The 20,149-nt window shown below is 35.0% G+C and overlaps 1 protein-coding gene across 3 annotated transcripts in view; it reads right to left on the bottom strand.

The window, feature by feature from the left end:
- Window positions 1–321: 321 nt before the first annotated feature.
- The window catches only part of MFSD8 (major facilitator superfamily domain containing 8), a 38,411-nt gene continuing 18,583 nt past the window's right edge, over window positions 322–20,149 (bottom strand). For 2 of the 3 annotated variants that reach the window (XM_032412805.1, XM_032412806.1), the window contains 9 exons: window positions 19,299–19,539; window positions 18,324–18,437; window positions 16,166–16,310; window positions 15,386–15,441; window positions 10,741–10,849; window positions 8,112–8,246; window positions 3,911–4,014; window positions 3,575–3,822; window positions 322–1,763 (listed from right to left, as the gene is read on the bottom strand). In XM_032412805.1, the coding sequence (XP_032268696.1) occupies window positions 1,557–1,763; window positions 3,575–3,822; window positions 3,911–4,014; window positions 8,112–8,246; window positions 10,741–10,849; window positions 15,386–15,441; window positions 16,166–16,310; window positions 18,324–18,437; window positions 19,299–19,539 (1,359 nt within the window). In that variant the 3' untranslated portion in view covers window positions 322–1,556. The remainder of the gene's footprint in view (window positions 1,764–3,574; window positions 3,823–3,910; window positions 4,015–8,111; window positions 8,247–10,740; window positions 10,850–15,385; window positions 15,442–16,165; window positions 16,311–18,323; window positions 18,438–19,298; window positions 19,540–20,149) is intronic. The other variant, XM_032412807.1, reaches the window with a different exon arrangement.

The following is a 20,149-nucleotide window of genomic DNA, read 5'->3' on the forward strand; positions in this document are numbered from 1 at the left end:
GAGAAATAAATTTCTGTTGTTCAAGCCAAAAAAAAAAAAAGAAAAAAACCAAGAGTACAGCAAACGTAGTATAAAGTGCAGATTATAGAGTTTACTTATTTACTTCGGGATTTTTTTTTAAGATTTTTAATTTTATTTTATTTATTTGACAGAGAGAGACAGCGAGAGACGGAACACAAGCAGGGGGAGGGGGAGAGGGAGAAGCAGGCCTTCCGCTGAGCAGGGAGCCCGATGCAGGGCTCGATTCCAGGACCCTGGGATCATGACCTGAGCTGAAGGCAGACTTAGCTTAATGACTGAGCCACCCAGGCACCCCTTACTTTGAGATTTGAAAATAAAACTTAGCATAGGAAACATCTGGAAAAATATTTAGAACTATTTTTGCATTTTTTGGTAATATTGATTATCCACATACATAATTCTATACTAGTTCTTCTTATCAGCATTCAACATATGTAGAGGTAGAAATGTATACATAGAGAGTGTGATTTAGCCAACTTCAAGTAAACTCAGTAAACTGTTAAGAGTAAAGCAATTTTGCCTCAAATATTTATTTATTAGCCTAACTTGGTTGGGGCTGTCATGGCCCATGCAAATTTAAAATTCTGCAGTTTTGAATAGCTACACAGACAGTTTGAAAACTGTTGTGTCTTCCCTGTCACTACCGAGAGATGGGAAAAGTAAATAATTAAAGTGATAGTTTTCTCCAGAATTTAAGAGAATTGAAAAATGCCAATAATTTTAATAAACAGTTTGCTATTCAGTATACGTATATAGTAACACACTTGGCTTACGTTTCTAAAGTGAGTTATTAGTACTTGAAAGAAAACTGTAATTAGTCCTATTAAAGGTAGTGTAATTCATCTTGATCTCTTAATCCTCTTTATTGCTCAAATATTAGCATTATTTGTGCTTACCTATTAACTTAGGGGTTACTTAGTGAGATCCTGAACTAAAATAGGACAAAAGGTGTAGTATTAAAGATAATGACTTATAGAACGTCAGGTAGAACGGCAGGCCATGGTAAATAGAAAATTTAAGAGTCATGATTTTTATTTCATAGGAAATTTGATAATAGAAACTGCATTTTTTAATAAATAAAAAGTAGGTATCTTCAAACAGAGGTACTTCTATTTAGGTAATTTCTATAATTTCATTTTTTTTTGTTACAGGTAATTCATACAGAACTTTCCTTATGGTTTCATTGCATATTTTCTCATTATTTTAATGACACCTCTGCAGAATGAGTTAAGAGTACAACTTCATATTTATAAACCATTGTCCATTCACTCATGAGTTCATGCAACCCCAAAAGAGATGTTATGATAGAATATTTTTTGAAATAAGGAAATTATGAACCAGAGTGTTTTTATATTATCTTACTATTCACAATTACACATTCAATTCCCTGTATTATTCAATATATGTTCTTGTTATTCAAAATATACAATATTAGCAGCCTGACTTTTGGAAACTGACTCATGGCAATGACCTAGCAGAGCCCTGAAAGAGGAAGTCCTATACAACAAGTACTTTCCATCACAGGGTTAGTTATGTTACTCTTGAATCCTTCCATGCCTTACAGAAAAAGCAACAAGTCTTTTGTAAACCACAACCAGGAGCAGGATGGCAAGTACCACTATTCCACATACAAGGCTGAATGCCCATCGTGGGCCCAAGGAAGTGTACAGTTGGCTGATGAACACGGGTCCAAGAATCCGTGCTGCACTTCCAGAAGCTGTTAACCAGCCCATGTACACACCCTGTGGCAGGGAGGGGAGAAGGAGAAGCAGATTGATATTCAGGTTTAGTTATTTTAAAAATAAGGATGATACAAATAATAATAAGGATGATACTACTATTACCGAACTATGATAAACTCACAAGAATCACTTTCTCCATCTTTTATTTTTAAATTAAATATAAAATGCCTCTGTACAAATACAGCAAATAATGAACAGTAAACTTATTTGATTAGTCACTTTAAGAAAAATACAGTACTATAATGGGACAAACAGTGTCTGCTGAAGCCCTGGAAACAATATAATTTATTAGTTACCATTTACAGCCAACATTTATTTTGTACTTACACTGTGCTAGGTGCTCTACATATATTGTTTCCAACATTCACAAATTTCTACAATTGGCATTATCCCCATTTAACAAATGTGGAAGCTGAAGCTCAGAAAATTCAAGTAACTTGTCCAAACTATTTGAAGGCATGGTTGGCTGACTTCACTGTACCACTTTCTTTTTTTTTTTTTTTTTAGTGTAAATATGATCTCTTCATCTTTATTTTTTTTAATTTTTTTATTGTTATGTTAATCCCCATACATTACATCATTAGTTTTAGATGTAGTGTTCCATGATTCATTGTTTGTGCATAACACCCAGTGCTCCATGCAGAACGTGCCCTCCTCAATACCCATCACCAGGCTAACCCATCCTCCCACCCCCCTCCCCTCTAGAACCCTCAGTTTGTTTTTCAGAGTCCATTGTCTCTCATGGTTCTTCTCCACTTTCCACTATACCACAATGTCACTCTTCCGATAATCTACCCAAGAATGTACAGTGCAGCAATACTTTCAATATCCTCAAATTGAAAACAACCTATGGTAGATTAAGTAAATAAATTATGGTATATTTAATGTATGGAATGCTAATCAGTTGCTTAAAAGAATAAGGTCTTACATGGGGTAAGATCTTATAATGAGAACATCTATATGCACTGACATGGAAAGAGGGCTATGGCTATTGTAAAAAAATTCAAGATGGAAAAAAATTTATGTACATGAGATATATTCTGTGTTATCTTTTTCTAAAAAGGCATGAGTGTGCATATGCTTGAGTAGGTATTGAAAAATGCAAATGAAGTGAACAGGAGTAACTTTAGTGTGTTGAGGCTAAAGGGAGCCTTCATTTTCTGCTATACACACTTCAAACCATTTGAATTTTGTTACAACTATCATACGTTGCTTTTGTAATTTGCTTTTATTCTTGATTTTGAAAATTTGAAAATACAATTTTATACATTAAAAAACTCAGAAATGTTTTACCTACTATTATAGTTTAAAAACACAGTATTAAAAATTTTCTTTTCTCTTTGCCTTATTTCAGTAGAAACACTAATTTCTGCCCTGAAAATGTAAAACTATCAGTGTAATTTTTAAGGAAGAAATTAATATTTTCACTTTGTGACCATTTAAACAATTTCTACTAAAAAGGCGAGTCAGAAATAAAACTTGGGGGATGCCCGGGTGGCTCAGTCGGTTAAGTGTCCAACTCTTGGTTTTGGCTCAGATCATGATCTCTGGGTTGTGAGATTGAGCCCTTCGTCAGGCTCCATGCTCAGCACAGAGTCAGCTTGAGATTCTCTCCCTCTCCTTCCACCCCTCCCCTCACTCTGGTGCTCTCCCTCTAAAATAAAATAAATAAAATCATAAAAAAAGGGCTGAATATGATAAAAATCCACCAAGTCAGCTTGTATAAAAACAGAGAATGGTAGCAAAAAATATGAGTGTTTACAACTATATTTCATATAATTGCGATAGCAATATCAGGGTAACTAACTCACCTGAGGTTTTGGTCCCAGAATTTTTGAATATAATGTATAGGACATAACATTACAGGACGGATAGCCTATTCCAATTAGCACAGCTGATGTGAGGAACTGGGCCAGATGGATCATGGGGGTGTAGAAGCACCAGGCTTGTTCAACTGGGCAACCAGTTGGTCCCTCACTGTGATCTTCTCTTGGAGATTTCCAAAGAGTAATAATAATTTCCCCAAATGTGGTATTAGGAATTGAATTATTATGTAAATCTGTTGAAACAAAATTAGTACAGCGCATTACGTGCTCATTTTAGATGAATAACAGGGGCTAACATTATAGAATTGTGTATGGCTATACCTTCCCACTGTATTTTGGGAAACTGATTTCCCCAAGGTAACAAGATAAAGAAGCCAACCCATACAACGATGAATCCTCCCAGTAGAATAGCACGCTCGCCAATCCTGTTAAAGAACAGAAACTCTGTAATTTAAAAATAAAACAGTATTACATAGTTTCATTACTTCTATATTTTAAAAATTATGATATAATATCTTGATCCTTTTAGTCATATACCAACTAATATGAATGTTAAACATAATTTTCCACTAAAAAGAACCAACTGATTTCAGATCTAAAACAGAAAATGTATAAGATGAGCCTGGAAGGGGGCACCTGGGTGGCTCAGTTGTTAAGCGTCTGCCTTCGGCTCAGGTCATGATCCCAGGGTCCTGGGATCGAGCCCCGCATCGGGCTCCCTCCTCGGTGGGAAGCCTGCTCCTCTCTATCCCACTCCCCCTGCTTGTGTTCCTGCTCTCGCTGTCTCTCTCTCTCTGTCAAATAAATAAATAAAATCTTTAAAAAAAAAAAAAAAAGATGAGCCTGGAGGGGCACCTGGGTGGCTCAGTCAGTTAAGCTTCTGCCTTCAGATCAGGTCCAGGATCTCAGGGTCCTGAAATCAAGCCCCAAGATGGGCTCCCAGCTCTACAGGGAGTCTGCTTCTCCCTCTGGCCCTTCCCTGCTCCTGCTCTCTCTCTCTCAAATAAATAAAAAAAATCTTAAAAAAAAAAAAAAGATGAGTCTGTATATTTTTTCATATCAGAGAGTATAGATGCTAGCAGTGACTACTAAGTACTCCTAGTACCTAGATAAAGGTACTCTGAGCCAATTTGAAGATGCTGGCCAAAAGCACAACAGTGTGAACACCAAAAATAATAGTAATGACAATGGATTAAAACACATAAAAATGTTATAATCTATGAATTCATATTATATTAAAATAAAATACTCTTGGGGCACCTGGGTAGCTCAGTCGTTAAGCGTCTGCCTTCGGCTCGGGTCATGATCCCAGGGTCCTGGGATTGAGCCCCGCATCGGGCTCCCTGCTCAGCGGGAAGCCTGCTTCTCCCTCTCCCACTCCCCCTGCTTGTGTTCCCTCTCTCGCTGTGTCTCTCTCTGTCAAATAAATAAATAAATAAAATCTTTAAAAAAAAAAGATACTTAAAAAAATAAAATAAAGTACTCTTGGTTACTTTTAAGGGATGTTAGGAAACCATCTCATTATTTAAAAAATCAGTTAATAAAAGGAAATAGTCATCTTGTCTTTCTTATACAAACTGTACCTCAAGATAACCAAATAATTGGTGATGAGAAGGTTCTCTTTAAAGAAAATATTCCAAAAAGTTAAATAAAGACATGAGAGAATTAAAAACCAGCATTGTGCAATGATCTATTAATAAATTATTGAATCTAGGAATGCTCAATAGTCACTAACAGTATAAAAAGAGATAAACAAAAAATGTAATATTTCTCATGATGTAAGCACATAGTACTACCTGTAAAGTATATTCTTGCCAAAAAATTGAACTCAAATTTCATCAAGCTTCTAGATCTAAGGACCAATTTTTGAGAAATATAGTAAACACAGGAAAATGTTAAAAAAACAAAAAACACCACAGGGATTCAATCAGCGAGATCCAAAATGTGAGAAGCTATTAAAGCATACATCCTGGTTTCTTCAATTTGGAAGGGAAAAAAAGAGAGAAAGATGGAAAATGTATAGATTAAGAGACTTAAGAAACTTAAGAGTCTGAGTCAAGTAAGTTGTGAAACAAAACAAATTTTAAAAACTATTGCAACAGTAGAGAAAATCTGAATACTGCCTGGATATATAGAAATCACTTAATTTTTAAATTTATTTTTGTTATTTATTTTTTAAAGATTTATTTATTTATTTGAGAGAGAGAGAGAAAGAGACCACACATGTGCATGTACTGGGGGGAGGGGCAGAGGAAGAGAAACTCAAGCAGGCTCCCTACTGAGCCTGCAGCCGAGGCAGGGCTCTATTTCACAACTCTGAGATCATGACCTGAGCTGAAATCAAGAGTCAGTTGCTTAACCGACCAAGCCACCCAGGCGCCCCCACGGTTAGTTTTTTTAGATGTGAGAACGTTAACTTTTAGAGATACATACTGAAATATTATGGAAGACATGAAATGATATCCGGGATCGGCCTCAAAATGATCCAGGTATAGGGGATAGGAGTGTGGAGTAGGTAGAGGTATAGATGAATCACAATTATCCAAGGATTGGTAATTGTTGGAGTTGGGTAATGGATATTAGAAATTCAGTACATGATGCTCTCTATTCCCTTGTATATGTTAGAAATTTTCCATAATAAAAGTGAAATATACAAACAAGACCAAAGACTTCCTAAAACAAAAGAAACAAACCCAAACACTTCACGTCACCCTCAGAATACCTATAAGGTCTCACATCTTTCTAACCAAATGTTCTCCCATTTGCCATTTCTTTCATTCTGCTCTGGCCAAACTTGCCTTCCTGCTTCTTTCTAACCCTGCCGCTCTCTCCCAACCCTGCCCTTGCTACTCTTTATTCTTTTCCTTTCCCCGTTTTTCTTCATAGTACTTACACGACCTGACTTCATATTTTTGTTTATTGGTTTTCCCACCCAATAGAATACAAGCTCTGTGAAGGTATGGAATTGGACAATCTGTAAGAATGCCTATCAGCAGGACTGCTCTACTCTATGATGCATTTATTATTATTTAATTTTGAATATAAATCTATGTCTATGTTTGTATCTATATCTTGGCCCCTCTATTTGGCTCTATAAGCATAGGAATCTTCATAGTATCTCCCATTGCACCTAACCCTACACACTGACTCATGATTTGTTAATTGATTTTAGAACTTTATAAAGTTCTAAAGTATTATTTTTTTAAAGATTTTTAAAATTTATTTATTTGAGAGAAAGAGTGAGAGAGAGAGCATGAGCAGGGGGCAGGAGAGGGAGATGCAGTCTCCATCCCAGTACCCCAGGATCATGACCTGAGCAGAAGGCAGACGCTTAACCGACTGAGCCAGCCCAGGCGTCCCTAAAGTTCTGAAGTATTATTAAAGCATTTTAGGAATAATTAAATTGTTAGAATTGTCTAAACTCATCAACTAATGTCCCATCTCAGACTATATGAATGAACTTAATTTACAAGCACTTTCCCCAAAGTGTGTTCATTACAGTTGTAGTTTTACAAAATGCTTCTTTAAAACAATGTTCTTAGGGCGCCTGGGTGGCTCAGTTGGTTAAGTGTCTGCCTTCAGCTCAGGTTGAGATCCTGGGATCCTGGGATCATCCCAGTAGCAGGCTCCCTACTCAGCAGGGGGTCTGCTTCTCCTCCTCCCTGTGCTCCTGCTCTCTCTCTCTCTCACAAATAAATAAAATCTTTTAAAAAAATTTAAAAAAAGAAAACAATGTTCTGTGGTCAAAGTTACAAGTAACTTTGAGAAATGCTACATAATGTCTTTGTCATTATGGTAATATTATATATATGTCCTAAAGATTTGGAAGTTTTAGAGTAAAGAAGTTTGGTAATTTTAACCAGAATTTTCCAGACTTAACCGTTAATTCTTTTCTGTTGCACAACATATATTACCATACAGCAGAATAAAGTTTTATAAAATACACTTTTAGAAATATTTTTAAAAAACCATAATATACAAAAGATATGTTAGAAGAAATTAATTCTTGTTCTCTCTCTCTCTCAAATAAATAAATAAAAATCTTAAAAAAAAAGGGGGGGGGCACCTGGGTGGCTCAGCCAGTTAAGTGTCTGCCTTCGGCTCAGGTCATGATCCCAGGGTCCTGGGATCGGGCTCTGCATGGGGCTCCCTACTCAGTGGGGAGTCTGCTTCTCTCTCTGCCCTTCACTCTGCTTGTGCTCTCTCTCGCTCACTCTCTCTCTCAAATAAATAAATATCTTTAAAATAAAAAAAAGAAATTAATTCACTTTGCAAAATATCTTGCTTTACCAAAGAATATATCATATGGTATAGAAATATCATGCTCCCTTAATAAACTTTAAATCTGTTTGTAAACATTCAAGGACTAAAAGTAATACATAATTAGAGAAAAAATTTAAGTTATTCTACTAACACACTTGTGTATGTTGTTAGCTCTGTTTCATGTTTCACTTTAAAAAAAAGATTTTTTAAAAGTCTACTTTAAAATGCACTGAAACAAAACCAAAGACACATAACTTACTTCTTGGAAAGTAATTTAATCCCCATGAAAATAATAACCGCCTCAACTCCAAGAGCAGCAAGTATTATTCCATCATATAATACAGCTTGTTCTCTAGTCCAGGCATACATATCCATTGTTAATGGAGTAACGATTCTAAGAAAAACAAAAAAATTATTCTTATTTTATTTAAATCATAGTCATTATAAATATGAAATAGAAGCTTTAATAATGATATTGATACATTCAAGAATTTGCATCCCTTTTAGCAAGGACACCAGCTCTACATAAAAAAAAAAAAAACACATTTTAAGCACATTTTGTTGTTACATGCACAAGCTACTAAGTTTGTATTTTTATTTACTAATATTTATTTTTAATTATATAAGTAATATATCCACATTGCAAAAAGTCTGAAGGACAGGAAAAGAAACAAACCAACCGTAATTCTTACCATACTAACTAACTAGTCATGGTTAAACTGGTTTAAATTGGTTTCTTTTTAATTTCATTGAAATAAGTACTAACATAATAATGTTACTATTATTAAGTGATGAGAAACTTGTTGGATTTTCTTTCTTCCTCAGTCTCTTTCATCCCTATTTCTGAATGTATTTCTTTCCCTACTTTTTTTTTTTTTTAAGATTTTATTTATTTGAGAGAGAGTGAGCAAGAGAGAGAGAGAAGGAGCAGGGGGAGGGGCAGAGGGAGAGGGAGAAGCAGACTCCTCTCTGAGCAGGGAGCCTGACGTGGGGCTTGATCCCCGGACTCCGGGATCATGACCTGAGCTGAAGGCAGACGCTTAACTGACTGAGCCACCCAGGTGCCCCTCTTTCCCTACTTCTGAATGTTGTTCTTCTTTTATATGACTGTCTCCTTCCTTGCCAAGCTTCTTTTCCTGCTCTCTATCTCCTCTATTAACTGGTTACAAAATGGAATTGAAATACATTTAAGATATTCATTCTTTTTTTTTTTAAAGATTTTATTTATTTGACCGAGGAAGACACAGCGAGAGAGGGAACACGAGCAGAGGGAGTGGGAGAGGGAGAAGCAGGCCTCCCGCGAAGCAGGGAGCCCAATGCAGGGCCTGATCCCAGGACCCTGGGACCATGACCGGAGCCGAAGGCAGACACTTAACAACTGAGCCACCCAGGCGTCCCTAAGATATTCATTCTTAAAAAAAAAAAAAAGAACATCACCATTTTTAATTTTAAAATCAGAGGAGCTGATGAGGAAAATGGTTTGGTAGTTTCTCAGTAAGTTAAACATAGAATTCCACATCATTCAGCAAATCCACCTCTGGGTACATAACCAAAAGAACTGAAAGCAGGGACTCAAACAGATACCTGTACACCAATGTTCATCATAGCAACATAGTGTTATTCACAAGTGCCAAAAGTAACCCAAATGTCCATTGACAGATGAATGGATAAATGAAACTGGTATATACACACAATGGAATATTATTTAGCCATAAAGGTATGAAATCCAGATACATGCTATAACATGGATGAACCTTAAAAACATCTTGCTAAGTGAAAATAAGCAAGACACAAAGGACAAAAGGAAATTTGTTGTATGATTCCATTTATTTGTGGTACCTAGATTGGGCAAACTCATAGAGAAAGTATAAAAAGGCTATACCAGGGGCTGGGTGAGGGGGAATGGGGACTTACTGTTTAATGGGTGTAGAACTTCTGTTTAGAATGATGAAAAGATTCTGGAAATGGATAGGGGTTATGGTTGTACAACATATGTGACTATACTTAATGCCACTGAATTGTACAATTAAAAATAGTTAAAATGGTACATTTTATGTTATGTATATTTTACCACAGTTTTTAAAAATGCCCCCAAATCAGATGAACTGAAACTTTCACATACCTCAATAATTTTAAAAATAAAAAAGTCAAGCAAATCTACATGTACTGGCATAAAAATGTTACAATTATTGACAAAGGAATAAACCAAATTTTCAAATGATGTCCATATTCTATGTTGATTTAATACACACACCACACACACACACCACTACTTACAGTTGTATAAAAAAAATATTTGAAAAATTAATACTGAAGTATTAGCAGTGGTTACTTCCAGGGAAAGAAAAGGATGTGGAGATATAGTTGTAGTCTTTAGAATATTTATACCAAGAATGTACTATTTTTATAATATAACGGAAAGGCATTTTAAAAATAAAAAAGCCGTATGATAGCTAAAGGTCAACAAAACCTATAAAGGCAGAGATTTTGTAATATGCTAGTTTTTTTCAGGATCAGAGCTTAAATAGAGTTAACATTGCCAGGCTGAACCCCATACATGTAAATAGAGAGTTATATAGCTTAAAGTTAATTAAATCATGGCACTAAAGTTTTAGAACTATATTAAATATATATCTAACACTCAGAAAAAGAAAAGAAAGATTAGTGAAACAGATTCCTTTATAAGGAAGATAAAGTAGTAAGATTACAGAGAATTAACTATATTCAGGTTAAAAGCATAAAATTTATATATACTTTTTATATCATGACAAAAAATATGCCTTACAGTAATAAAGTTTTTGAGAACATCGATATAACTGATTAATGTTACATTAAGAAATACAGGTTATTTACATAATATGATTTGATGAAGACAGAATAAAACTTACGTTTCAAAAAGGGCAAAGATAAATAGAACCACGAAAAACAGAACATTGGTGGACACAACAGCAACTTGATCAATATTTCCTTGGGGAACCTGAACTTCATCTGTACTTGCTATAATAAACAGGAGAAAAATTATATTACTTAAACATCTAATTTTTCTTATGACACTAAAATAATGTAGAAATTATATGTAGCAAATTCTATGAGTAAACATTTGAAATCACTTTTAGGCTCAAAGCAGTTTAAAAGTAACCATTTACATGACAGAAATAATTTTTAATTTTTATTTTTTTTTGAAGATTTTATTTATTTATTTGAGAGAGAGCACAAACAGGAGGAGCTGCAGAGGGAGAGGGAGAAGCCAACTCCCCGCTGAGCAGGAAGCCCGACGTGGGGCTTGACCCACGACCCCGGGATCATGACCTGAGCCAAAGGCAGACGCTTAACCAACTGAGCCACCCAGGTGCCCCAACAGAAATAATTTTTAAATGGCATTTTAAAATAAAGTGAATTTTCTTCCCAGGAGCTATACTTTAATTCTGTTATCCCTCTCCCTCTGCCTCTCCCCCTGCTCGTGCACTCTCTCTTTCTCGCTCTCAATAAATGAGTAAAATCTTCAAAAAAAAATAAATTTCCATTGCATGTTTTTTTCCTGTTTCACCTAAATCTTAAATTTACGAGGATTTCAATGAAGACCTCAAATAGTTTATTAAATCAATTAGTTCTGTGATTCACTTCAATGGATACATATTTTGAATTTCAATGCTATGTGAAATTAGTATTAGTAAATATCCTTATGTTATTACCACAATTTTTTAAAGTCCTTATGTTATTATTTATATTTTCATAAAGAAATATATTTTGCAAATAACCACCAAGTTTTGATGGTGGTTTTATAAATTAGGAGGGCAAAGTGAGTGTACTGACTTATCTTGAACTACGTAGTTAAGCTGCACACTCAGTATTAGCTATTCCTGATATAATTGAGAAGTGCGAAGCCATATAATCTACTTATATACATTTGTCATGCTATTTTATAATTTACCTACTTATTCAGAGTAAACCAGGCAAGTAATTCAAGAACGTGTTCATTTTATGCTGTCTTTAAGTGTATGTATAGCAGCGGGGGGGGGGGGGGGGGGGGCGCTACTTCCCTCAGATACAGTAAGTTTCTCTTAACTGTTTTCATAATAGTGCTCGCCTTTGTATCTCAGGATTCTGGACGCTGGTCCTTGTGGGCCTTGTATTATTTTGGATAGACCTCCCTGATTTTCAATCACCATCTAGAAGCCAGTCTTTACACTTTTGAATCAAAAAGCAACACTGCCCAAGTCAGACTGGAGTTTGCTTCATATGTGGTTAGTTTCCTGTGGCCTCCGCCCACTACTGGCTTCAGCAGGAAAGCTCAGAAATGTTGCATTCTAGACTGTGAGGCTTGACTGGGTATCCAAATTATCAGAATTTTTAAGAAAAGAATACATTCATATATTGATTCAAAGATGATGTAATTAGAAATTATAATCTATCCAATGATAATATTTTTAATAATAGGGAAAAAGCAGACACATTTTATTTAAATATTTACTGAAATTTAAAAATGACTTTTGTTTTGGAAATCATTTTGAAGTACCGAGAATTCTTAAGAAAGAAAATAAATCTGGTCTTTCTAAACTCTCGTTTGTGCTTTAGGGCAGTGCTGTGCAACAGAACTCTGACATGGTGGAAATGTTCTTTCCCTGTGTTGTCTAATACAGTTAGCCACTAGCCACATGCACCCATAATTAAACACTTGAAATGCTGCTAGTGTGCCTGAGGAATTTCTTAAACGTAATCTAATTTCAATTTAAATAGCCAAATGTGGCTGGTGGCTACCATATTGGACAGTGTGGTTCATCGACCAGCAGCATCAGCTCCCATGACAGCTTATTATAATTGTAGATTCTCAGAATATCACTAGGTTTGCTAGATTTAGTAAATAAAAATACAGGATACCCAGTTAAGCTTGAATTTGTGATAAACAATAACTTTAAGTATTTTCTCTGTAATATTTGAAATTTAAGTATAAGAGGGGCGCCAGGGTGGCTCAGTCATTAAGCGTCTGCCTTCAGCTCAGGTCATGATCCTGGGGTCCTGGGATCAAGGCCCGCATCAGGCTCCCTGCTCAGCGGGAAGCCTGCTTCTCCCTCTCCCCCTGCTTGTGTTCCCTCTCTCGCCGTGTCTCTCTCTGTCAAATAAATAAAAAATAAAATCTTTAAAAAAAAAAAATTAAGTATAAGAATGTTCCATGAAATATTTGAGGCATATTTATACTAAAAGATTATTTGTAAAAATAATAAATAGTAAATAAAATAAAAGATTATTTGTTGCTTATCTGAAATCTAAATTTAACTGGCTGGGACACATTTACACTAAAAAATTATTCAAATTCAACTGGGCATCCTGTGTTTTATCTGGCAACCCTAATTAGACCTCTCCCCAGGCCTACTGATTCAGAACTGGCATTTTAACAAGGTTTCCAGGTGCTTTCTAAGCATGTTAAAGTCAGTGAAGCACTGATCCTTATTGTTATCCCCTTCTAACTTCTCAAAGATTTTGCTTTGGTGTATCTTCCTTTTCTCAGCACCTTATACTCACCCTCTTCAAATTGTTCATCCCTTTTACCTGATAGGTCCTTTAAATTAGCACCCTATTTTTCACGTTTTAAGCAAAGTGGCTTATACCCCCTGCTGGCACTTCCTCACCATTCTTTCCTTTCCTTTTCTTTCCTTTTTTTTTTTTTTTTTTTTAAAGATTTTATTTATTTATTTGAGACAGAGAGAATGAGAGAGAGAGCACATGAGAGGGGGGAGGGTCAGAGGGAGAAGCAGGCTCCTTGCTGAGCAGGGAGCCCGATGCGGGACTCGATCCAGGGACTCCAGGATCATGACCTGAGCCGAAGGCAGTCGCTTAACCAACTGAGCCACCCAGGCGCCCTCCTTTTCTTTCCTTTTTTATTCTGAAAACTTTCAGATATATATTCAGCCCCTATATTGCCACACTTAACTCATCTACCCCTTCCTTTCCTTTTTTCTCTCACTCTCTCTTTGTTGCTGTAGTGTTTTTCACTGGCTTACTCTGAAATTTGTATCTCTAGCTTTGATCTCGAGTGCCAAAATTACAAATGCCTCCAGCATTTTTGAGTTTTTCTAGTGTAGCAGTATATTTAGCTTGATCTAAACTGAAATCATTTTCTGTTCAGCCAATGTCCCTTCCTAAATTCTTGTTCTCTCCCATTCTTTCATTTATCTAGACTCAAAACCTGACAGACATCTTCAACAACTCCCTCTATTCCTTAATATGCCCTATTCAATCTGTTGAGAATCTTCATTTTTTTTTCCTCCAAAAACTCACATCTCTCCCTTCTCCATTCTTAGCTGCTGCCCTAGTTCAGGCCTTCACACATCTGGGTTAGTCTCACATGGAATCTATTGTTACACTTCTCCTTTTTTCAAAAACTTACTAATGCTCCTCACCACTCTGCTCTCCACCCTACTACTTTTAACTTTACCTTCCACTAGTTTTGTTGTGAAAATTAAATAAAATTGCTATAAAAGTGCTTGGTAAAATAACACTATGTCTTTTTCACAACTTTACAAACTCCTTAAAGGCAAGAACTGAGTTGCAATCTTTTGCACAGAGGGGGACACTCCACAAGGAGGAAAAAATTAGTACTTAAATAGTGGTTTATTTAATAAAATATACCTACTGACCAGATTGGGTACCTACTTCTGAGTCAGAGAAAGATCTAAGGGATGAAAATGTATGTTTGTAGAGTATACCAAAAGAATAAAAATACACAAGAGAAACCTATTCCCATGATTAAGGGAGTAAAGAAATGCTTGAGACAGAAAGACACATTTGGTAGGAAAGTTACTGAAATCTTTCCAAAGAACTGCAGGGTTTTAGGACATTGGCTCTTTATGAACAAGATGAAGTGATTTTTAGCAATGGTTTTAGCCTTGCCAATCATGAACACCAAATAACTGATCTGGGCATGCCTTTTTATTTTTTTTTTTAATTTTTAAAAATTAAAAAAAAATTTTTTTTTTAAAGATTTTCTTTACTTATTTGAGAGAGAGAGAAAGAGATTGAGAGAACGAGTGGGAGGAGTGGCAGATGGAGAAGCAGACTACCCTTGGAGCAGGGATCCCTACTCAGGACTCGATCCCAGGACCCTGGGATCATGACCCAAACCGAAGGCAGACGCTTACACGACTGAGCCACCCAGGAGCTCCTGGGCATGCCTTTTTAAAAAATAATCAATTTAGGAGCACCTGGGTGGCTCAGCCAGTTGAGCGTCTGCCTTCAGCTCAGGTCATGATCCCAAGGTCCTGGGGTTGAGCCCCACTTTGGGCTCCCTCCTCAGTGGGGAGCCTGCTTCTCCCTCTCCCTCTGCTGCTCCCCCTGCTTGTGCTCTCTCTCTCAAATAAATAAATAAAATCTTAGAAAAATTATAATCAATTTAGGTAACTTTCAATTTTGAAGGTCCTCCCCAGTCACCCACTGTACTGTCCTCAGAAGCAAAATCAAGTAAATCTCAGACAGACAGAATCATCAGAAACACTTTGATAATGTTCTAGTAATTTAGTCAAACAGGTTAAATAGTACCTTCTTCAAAATTAACATTTTTACACTGTCGTCCTGAGTCATCCACACGATGTTCTCTTAAATAGAAAAACATAAGTATTGTATCCATGAAAAACTTAGTATAATAGATAAATGACTTACATTTATTAGTAGCCTCCTATTTTTGCACATTCTGATACGGTTTCTTTACTGATTTCTGAGTAATGAAATTATTACCAGTGAGATATAACCAACAAAATGTAAAAGATACAAGTTACAATTCTTATTATATTATACTATAAAATGAAAAATAATATTCAATTCATTCAAAAGCACACATGACCTACCTTAATAAATATTTGACATTTTCCAGTGATTTTAAACATTTGTTGTAAATGTTTTTGGGCCTTTGGATAAAGTACTCCAAAGAAATATAAAGTAACAAAACTTTTGTAGTTTTATAAAATTTCTTCTAATAAATAAAAGATATGAGAGATATAAGTAACTTTTGTATTTAAGATTGATACCAATCATTAATCTACCTAAAATGTTGCTTTCATGCTGTTCCCCTACTTAGAAACCTATAGTTAGTAAATCAAGATCAAACCTTGAGTCTTCAAAGACTTTATTCTCATTTATTGGATTATCCATTATTTCAGTTATGAGTATTATATTCATTAGCTGATCAAAAAAAACATGAACACAACTATAGACATCAAAAGCCAAATAAGGCCTTTACAGGAATAATTATCTTCCAATAATGATAATGCTTATTTAATTTCACAATCTACAAAGGTAGTTTTATCATTTCTATCTAATTACCTTAATAGAATAAGGATCAGAATAATATTTAAAACTCCCAGGAACGCTCCAAGTAAAACTGGTGCTGTGTACATGTTTATCTGTAGTTTAATGGTATCCCATGTCACGCCTTTTTCTCCAATGAGAGCAAAACAAGTCTGAAAAACTTAATGAAATAAAATGTATACAGATGAATTATTAAGTGGGAGGCACAAGCTAAAAAAATGTGAAAGACATTTACCATGAGATTGGAAGCAACATTATGGAATCATCCATCTACATCATGCATCTCAATAGAGTCAAGAAAGTTAGTTCAAGGGAAGGGGGCAAAATGTTACTTTTTCTGTATAAAGCATAGATATTCATACAGTACATAAAAGAAACACAACTGACCTGTGGTATTAGGAAAAAGTGTCTAAAAAGGCTCCTTAGGGGGACAGTAATGAGAAAAGTTTGAGAAACACTGATGAATATATACTCACAACGTATTATATCTAAAGTAACTTGTCAGTATCTTCCTTTTTAAAAAATATCTCCACAGGAAATCTAAATTATCCAGTTTCTTCTATAAATAAATCATGATTTAATTTAAGAAACAGAATGTCACATTTTAAATCAATATTTCAAACTATCACTGTGTATATGGTATTTAAATTATATGTTTTTTTTAAATTTGGATCTATGGCAAAAATCAGATTGGAAGAGTACTGGTTTGCTTTCCTGATGTAGATTCTATATCTGGCTCTTCCAATAATTTACATGTAACCTTAAGGTAAGGATGAAGTAAGACACTATATATAAAACACTCAGAACAGTCTCTAGCACATAGTAAGCATTCAATAAATGCTAGTGCTGTTAATGTGGCTACTACAGGAAAGGTCATCTCATCTTTTTCAGGCCTGTATTTACGCATCTATATATAATACAAAATATTTAAATGAGCTAATCTTTAAAATACTTTTTTTTCTTTTTCTTTTTGATTATTTCTTTTATTCTAAGGTTGAAAATGTGGCAAATCAATGAACAAGGCGATATAAATTTTAGTGCTAATCTTTTCTTTTCTAATGTCCTGTCTGCCTTTATACTAGCAGGTACTGTCTCTGAACCTCAGTTTTCTTGGCTCTAAAATGCTATGAGATTTATTACATGTTTTTACCTCATTTATTTTATTTTGTTTTATCATTATTTAACCCTTAAAATACTTCTTAAGTGGTCAAAATATTTCCTGAGAACCTAAGTCTATACCAGGTACTGTGCTAGATACTGAGGTAGAAAAAGACCCAGACTATGTCCTCGTATATTTTATAAAATGCAGTTGGTCCAATTATTCTACATTTGTGCTTATTATATTTTACTCCAGAATACTAAACTGAAACATTAGATTTTGGTGAAAGATAAATTAGATTCTCTTTTTTAGAGCTTTTTCTTAGCTATCGAAAAGGAAGTAATGGAAACAGGGGTGAGGGTGGGATATTAATGATGAAGTAAACTGAGCTGGATTCAAAGTGATGATATTCGTAACTGCAGTATTCAAAGCATGAGCCAATTATATGGTTTTTTAATGTTTTTCTAAGCATAAAAATTACTAATTTATCTAATCAGCAAAAAATTACTTGCCTCGGGGAAGTATTAAATCTCATTAATAATGTTTTACACTCAAAGTTCAAATGAAGTTTTGGAAGAAAAATGGTCTTTAAACAGTCTTTTAAAAATTTTCATTTTCTTCAACCTTAGAAAAGTCTGAAAGGCATGGGCAAAGAGCAAAAGGGTTAAGAACCTCCTATAACTTTCCTCAAATCCTCAGTCAAAAGAATTTTGTTTCTAATAAACAGGGAAAAAAAGCAAACTATTATGGAGATGTCAAGCTAAATGATTATTTCACAGAACATATACTCAGGAGTCAGAGTTAGGTTTAAACCTCATATTTCCCATTTGCTATCTGGCTGACCTTGAATAATTTACTTAGATTCTCTATGCTTTGGTGTCCTAATCTGTAAAATGGGACTAATACCATTTACTTCAGAGGACATTTGTTAACACATATAAAGAGCCTAGCCTCCTGTTGGATCAAAAAATACTAGTTTCCTTTCAGCTATGAGGTTTTACACTTGGATTCCATTTAACATTTGAACCTCAAAAGTTTTCCCAGTTTAAGTAATGACAAGTGAAAAATACCTACCTGGACCTAGAATAAAACCTAATGCTTGACATGCGCTAGTGTTTGCCATGGAACTTGTTCTTTCCTGGAGGGAAGTAGCACCAGCAATATATGATCTAATAACTGCCACATTTCCTAAAAAAAGATACAATAATTCAAAGTAAAAGAAAATATCTTTCAGTTTATAAAATTCAACTTAATTAGGCTTTATATAGAACAAAAATCACTGCTCCCTCTTTATGATCATACCAAGCACGTACATTGAGAAAATGTTATCAATTAATGGAAAATATTGCTTTCAGTAGCATGAAAACACAGTTAAAGATCTGAATGAATGAAAAAAAGGCATTACAGAAATATTAAACTTTTTTTCTTCATTAAAATATGGAGAAAGCACATTAAATATGGAGTGAATGGCATACTAGTGATTGTTACAACTATTTTTAAAAGATGTCACAAACTCTGCATGCTTAGGACCCATAATATAAGAAACAGAAAAAGAAATCCACTATGAATTTGACTGAAAAAAAATTTATTGAAAAAAATTTCCTTGAGTTCTTATTATGGCAAGAGACTCTGTAAGGGGCCACAGAATATTTTAGGAAGTCATAAATTGTCTCTAATTATAAAAAGTTTACTATCTGGTTGGTGATAAAGGTGAAAACAGTGCAAAACAGGATATAAGCAAGTGCCACAGACAAGCTAGAGAAAGGAAAGATCTGTTAAGGGGTAGTTACCTAAGAAAGCTTTATGGAAGATGTGGAACTTGAACTGATTCTTGAAGGATGAAGAATGATGGGAACAGAATCAAGAAACTATAGGTAATGGGAACATTATGAGGAAAGGCAAAATGATAGGAAAGATATTTGTCTATTTGCAATGAGAGATCTATATGTAAGATATGAGATTATAAGGAGGTGACACCAGGTGATAGAGGGCCATAAATGTCAGGGTGAATGTGAATCTGACACAGCCGAACATATACATAAATATTACCTGCTCCAAATCCCACCAATCCACGAGCAACCAACATGTAGTATTTATTATGAGAAGCTGGAACGTGCACATACGCATAGAGGCAGTTAGCCGCGACCGAAATGAAGATGGAGACAATAAGAGGTTCTTTTCTTGGTCTATAATTAGACCACAAACCAAATATAGGTGAAGCTACCATTTGGCCAAGACTAAATGAAGCAATAACCCAGCCCAAAAAACTTGCATCAGCTGTCTGATCAATCTGCAGAAAAAAGTACAATGCTTTAAGAATTGTTATCCAAGAAAAATAAAGTTTAAAACTTAAATAAATTTTTTCAGACCATGTAATATTTCCTATTTAAAGAAATAAAAGCAATAATTCTAACATACAAGTTTTGTAACACAATTACTTATAGTAAGGGATTCAAACTTCTGACATTACAATTAAATGTGCTACCAATTCACTACACACTAGGAAAAATGCTTGGGAAGCTTCATCTTTTAGAATGATTATGGGAATTTCTGGTTCATAAAAATCTTGTTAAAAAATAATCACATTATATATATATATAAAACGATAACATCATAAAAATAATATGCCATTCTTTAATTAGTATAAATATAAATATAATTGGTGGCACCTGGGTGGCTCAGCTAGTTGAGCATCTGCCTTCAGCTCAGGTCATGATCTCAGGGTCCCGGGATTGAGCCCGGCATCAGGCTCCCTGCTCAGCAGGGAGTCTGCTTCTCCCTCTCCCTCTGCCCCTCCATCCTGCTCATGCTCTCTCTCTCTGTCTCTCTCTCTCTCAGTCTCTCTCTTCTCTCTCTCTCTCAAATAAATAAATAAAATCTTTTAAAAAAATAATGTAAAT

This window comes from Phoca vitulina, unplaced genomic scaffold (assembly GCF_004348235.1).
Source record: "Phoca vitulina isolate PV1807 unplaced genomic scaffold, GSC_HSeal_1.0 scaffold14, whole genome shotgun sequence".
Classification (NCBI taxonomy): Eukaryota; Metazoa; Chordata; class Mammalia; order Carnivora; family Phocidae; genus Phoca; species Phoca vitulina.